Genomic DNA, 5,673 nt, shown 5'->3' on the forward strand with positions numbered 1-5,673 from the left:
GAATTCCCTACTATTTGCTACTTTTTATCAAATAACTCGGGATATTTTCCCCTGCATTCATTTGCAAAACAGTCATTTTTTAAACCTCCTTTAGATGTGTTTGTCTTTATATTTCACGTACCCTGTTAACAACTGCCACAAATAACAGAGCCACTCGCCTGCCTCCTTCCTAACACACTGCCCAAGTTCTTCTCTAAACTGTCAACTTCTTGGAAAGATAGGTTCCTATTGATTTTCCAAAACACTCTTCATGCCTCTAGTGGTTCACATGGAAATCAAGACTTTCCCTTTCATTGTTGCTTGAAGCTTCTCCTGGGGTGATAGCAGAATCTATGTAGAGAGCTAGTGCTCAGTCGGCGTAGTCTAAGGCTGTACTCTGCCAGGATTTCTAACTTGAAGGATCTCAGATGGTGTTTCCTGTTCAAGGAAAACCATCTCGTTTGGACTTGCTCTATCTATAGATTCAGTGTGATTACTCTCTTTTTCCTTAGTAGCATAATCACCCTCATGCTGTACTCAAGTTACTCATCTGCCTATTTCAAATCCTCAGCAGTTGACATTTCAAACATGAAGCAACACTTAGTTTAAAATGATCAACTTGACTCACGGTTATTGCACATTCTATTCGGAGAATGACACATCACTCTAAAGACCTTTTTAAAGATTTGGGAATGATTTCCATTTAGTTCATCAGAAAATAAATAGTGCTTATGAAATTGGGGACATCTAAAGTTTTTTGCGGGGAGGGGATTTGTTTGTTTGTTTTAACCATCTAAACCTCATGTCTCTGCCATTGCTTCATATTCTTCTTTGCAATGAATTTCAATCTGGCTGGCTTTCTAAGAGTGTCATACCCTGAAGAACTTATGAAGAATGCATCTTTACTTCTGGAAGTCATTAGGGTTTTGAACCTTACCTAACAAAAGTGAAAGGGAAAAATTAAAAGAAGTGCATGATCCTATATCCATATATATATACTGTATGTCTGATAGATGTTATTTATCAGTTATTCAGAAAACCTTTTGTAATGGCAACATGATACCCTAAACATCGCCCAAGGTATTCACTGTAATATGGACAAACACACACTAACTCTTTCCATAATGTGCTGAAGCTAAAATTGTTAGCAAAGCCTTAGCTTATATGTTCCAAAGTGAATTTCCCCCTGATTTTAGTTTTAGAATTAACACAGCAATTGAAAATGTAGGAAAATTCTATCACTGTGGCTTTGGCAACTCATAATTCCACACTGTCATGGCCAACAGCCTTAGGATACAGGAACCTTTGGGGATCTATTGGAATTCAGTGAAATGTAGTCAGAACAATGAAAGTTGTACACAAATCATGAAGGCATACACTTATGAAAATATATGACAATAAGTCATATAAAATGTGTGGAAAACTTTTATATTGTGTTCAAAGTTCATTCAATTAATGAATGAAATTAAAAGAAAAAAAAAGTGTCCCTTCTCCATAAGTCAGATTTCTACACAGCTGTTGAATAGTAGCAGCTTAAGATTTCAGTGCTGAATTTATTCAGCGTCACCCTCCCACATACATTTGCTTCTTCCCAGTTTCCCTTAAAGTCTGTTTTGGATAGGAAATGTTTCTTATTTTCCTCTTTGTAATTCACAATCTCAGAACATGTCGGCAGCCTACTGACTTTACCAGAACTGTTTGTTATCTGTGTTAACATTTTGCTTTCATAAAGCACTAAAGTAATTGACTCCTGCTACACCACGTAAATGTGGGATTCCAAAAGCTAATGAAATTGTCATTGCAAGAGCTGAGTAAAAATTATTCAAGAGGCATGTCTTTTAAGTTCCCACATGTTTATATGATACAGCTCTGTCCAATATCACAGTGTTGTGTTTTGTTTTTTGAGGGGATGAGGGAGAGGTAAAGTAAAACCTGGAATATCTACTCCCTCCAAATCCCAAGTATGGAAGACAGTGAGAGGATGAGGGAGAAAAAATAGGACAGGAACTATGAAATGGCTTGTCTTCACTCAGAATTGGGAAGAAATAAATACTACCTGAAAACAGAAAAATAAAAACTGGAAACGTCACTTGCCTTTATGGGTATTTCTGTACATTTTCTATCCTGCATTACTTCCTTTCAATCCACAAGTCCCATTTCCCCAGTGGGACCTCACAAGCCCAAGCCTAGCATCAACTTCTTAATTGAATCATTAAGCAATTGTGAGGGTAACAGAGCAAACATTGAATTGTTTCAATTCAATTAACTAAGCATGTATTGGCCACCCACTATGTGTTCCATTATCTGTGCTCAGTTCTGGGGAGTGGGGAGAGGGGAAGACAGTCTAGCAGGGAAAGGATGCACAACTGACAGTCAGACAACCTGAGAAGTACTCTGTGAGAAAAGTGCTATGATGGCACCGAGGAAGTAGTTCTTCATTCTGCTGAAAGCTTTCTGGACATCGAGGTAGCCAAGCACTCATACTTTTCATTATAAATAGTTTGGCACATGAGACTACCCAAATCACAACCAGTTATTTACTATAGATTTATTGTTTATATTTCTATCTATATTTAAATACCTTTGAAAGTTACTTATAAAAATTGTCACTCACATTCAGACATGTATCAATACTTGTTATTTATATAAGACAATAATAAAGTGTTTCAGCAGATACTATCTTAACATCAGCTAACTTATCTTACTTTTTGGTTGAAAACAGTTACCCTAAATACCCCCTTAAATGTAATTAGCTGAAGCATACCTTAGCATTACATGTGTTTGAGCTTACACACTAATAATGAATTAGGAACAAACAAGTAGGTCCAGTTCTTCAAATAGCTTAAAAACTAGTTCAGAATTGAGTAAGAACAATGCCACAGTAGAATTATATAAGATACAATATAAGATACAAGACAACATCGATAATACAAATTCACATGCCCAACAAAAACATCCAAAAGAGTTAATTTAATCTTTACCAGACCAATATATCCACATTCCCATCATTATTTCTCACTTTAATCCCCTGATTCTTTACTTCTTGCCTGTAGATACTGACGTATTCATGCGATAGATACTTCTATATATTTACAAAACACTTTAGCAACTAAATCACTAGTAATAAGAAATTACAATATATTTTCACAATTCAGTTTTTGGCAAACATTAACTATAAAGTAAAGATGTATTCCTGCAATCTAACACTGTTTTAAAAAATGAATCTGAAATTATCATTTTCTAATTTAAGGAGAAATAAACAAACCAGAGATATGTTTAATGAAAATTAAATAAAATTGAGGTGTCTGATGTAATGATTTAAAACTCTTCAACTTTAATCTATATGTTAATCAATTATTTTGCCCTGATAAATTTGTCTTTTTTTTTTATAATTTTCAGGAGTAAAAATGGTTTAAAGAAGCGAAAACTGACTAAGTAAGTTTCTTTTTTATTGAGATATAATTTATATTTAACATTGTGTAAGTTTAAGGCATGCAATGTGTTGACTTGATACATTTACATATTGCAATATGATTACCATCAAGCATTAGCTAACACCTCCATCATGTCATATAACTATCATTTTACTTTTGTGGCGAGCACATTTAAGAGCTAGTCTCTTCGCAACTTTGAAGTATATAAATACAGTAAGTTCTTCTTACTATTTCATTTTAAAATATTTCATTTAAAAATGTTCTTCATAATGATCTTACCTTTCCAAATAAAAAAGATTGCTTGTATTTAAATAGATAGTATGCTTGAAAAAGAGGCAAATGCATATTAAAAGAGCTAAGCTATTATGTGTTGGTGTGTTTACACGTATGGGTGGCAATGAGTACTAAGAAAGTGTATCACAGAAACTAGGAATAAGAAAAATTATCACCATATGAAATCTGAGAGAAAATGGCTTGTTCAGAATTATAAAAGCCTTGCAGAAGAAAGTCTGTTATTTTAAACTATAAAAAAAATCTAACTTTTAGTTACATCAAAATTGTACAAAAACCTTTGCCATTCTGTATTTTGAAGTTCTGTGCTTATTGCAAGGAAAGACTTTTACTATATTAGGTGTTATAATAAACACTTTGAGAAATGCTGTCTCAGGAAATCTTTATAATAAATAGAAAAAGACAATTACTCTTGCTGGCCTGTGTTTTCACTTATCAACTGAACTGTTAAGTCATAAGAATTAAGATTCTGATGGGTGAAAATTAACCGTCAGTTGATTTCAAAAGTGTAATTAGATTATCACCTCTAGGCATGTAGTTAAAATTCTACATATGAAGAGTGGACCATTCTTATAAATAGAGTTCATCCTTGATACTTGCTTAGTATAGAATATTGGTGAATTAATATGAGGCATCAGGGGTTCCACCCAGATTTATGGCACTTATGATAATGGGGAAAAACAAGTCAAGTCCATAATACAAAAGAAAAGTTGATGCAAAAATATTTCTATTTATCCTTGACAAATAGAAATTTATTATGATGTTTTTGGGCATATATGGATAACAGAATAATGTTTTTTCTAAATCTATTTCAAATCAGTACACATGCCATATATCAAGTGATGTAGAAAGACAAGGCCAGCCTAAACAGAGGAGAGGGACTGTCACCTGGAAAGAAAATGATTTGACAGAAACAGAAAGACTTTGTTGCCCAAAATTATTGGTTGGGTTATTAAGTGAGGCAGAGAGATATAGACTACAGCAGTTCAAGGACCGGGTCTGGGGGCCAAAAGGGTTTACTCTAGCAGGGCTTGTTCCTCCCAAGACGCAGGCAGAGAGAAAAAGGGGAAACAGGATGTGGACAAAATTTGGGTACGGCAGCGTAGCAGTGGTGGAAACTGCCCACAAGCCAAAACCTCATGTCAAAAAGCTTCCTCATTCCCTCCTCTCATTTTCTTTCTAATCCTGCCTCCTTCTCTAAAAGCCATTTTTTTGCTGGGCTTACCCCCTCCCCCAACCTTTCCATTTACCTTTTTTTTCCCCTTTTCCCTCTAAATCTTTGTTCGACTGATCTCGCAGCTTTCCTTTTCTCCTTCTTACCATTCTCCTTCTCTCCCTGACTTTCATACTTTTGTTTCCTGGTTCTTCCTCTGTCTCTCTTTTTTCTCTCCTTTCTGCTTTTGCTTTTTCTAGCCTGTACATATTTTGTCTTGTTTGCTTTCCCTATGGGTGCTTCCATTTTCCTGGTACTGAGATGAAAACTAAAATCGTTAAATCCAACTTTAAGGTCAATGCACTGCTCAAAGATTGCACCCAGTGAGTGCAGTTCTAATGGAGTTCATTCCAGGACAGGAGCCTCACATGTAGCCAATTTTTTAGAAGGGTGGCAAGTTTGAAGTGAGAAAGTTTTTAACCAGAAATCATCTTCCCCAGGTTCTAGTCATGGTTCTACAGCTTAGAAGCCATGTGACCTTGGACTACTCACCTGACTCTCTTAGCCTTGGCTCTGTCGTCTGGAGCATGACATTAATGTTGCCCATGTGGACCCAATGGAGCAAGATGACATATGCAAATATTTATGATCTATAGTGTGTTTCTTCTGTCTCAAGGAAGTTTAATATGTGGAGGGTACCAAAAAGATGTATACATGTTTTAAGAAAGGAAAAAACTATTAAAATTGTAATACTCAATATATACCAATAACAAAAGATGAATACAAGTCATGTTTGACTTCTGCAATTACAAGAGG

The 5,673-nt window shown here is 35.1% G+C and overlaps 1 protein-coding gene across 2 annotated transcripts in view; it reads left to right on the forward strand.

The window, feature by feature from the left end:
- PTPRO (protein tyrosine phosphatase receptor type O) overlaps positions 1 to 5,673 on the forward strand; it is an 87,436-nt gene that overhangs the window by 54,038 nt on the left and 27,725 nt on the right. For both annotated transcript variants that reach the window (XM_019643254.1, XM_019643255.1), the window contains one exon: positions 3,379 to 3,414. In XM_019643254.1, coding sequence (XP_019498799.1) covers positions 3,379 to 3,414 — 36 coding nt within the window. The remainder of the gene's footprint in view (positions 1 to 3,378; positions 3,415 to 5,673) is intronic.

Source organism: Hipposideros armiger, unplaced genomic scaffold, assembly GCF_001890085.2.
Source record: "Hipposideros armiger isolate ML-2016 unplaced genomic scaffold, ASM189008v1 scaffold_76, whole genome shotgun sequence".
In the NCBI taxonomy this organism is placed as follows: Eukaryota; Metazoa; Chordata; class Mammalia; order Chiroptera; family Hipposideridae; genus Hipposideros; species Hipposideros armiger.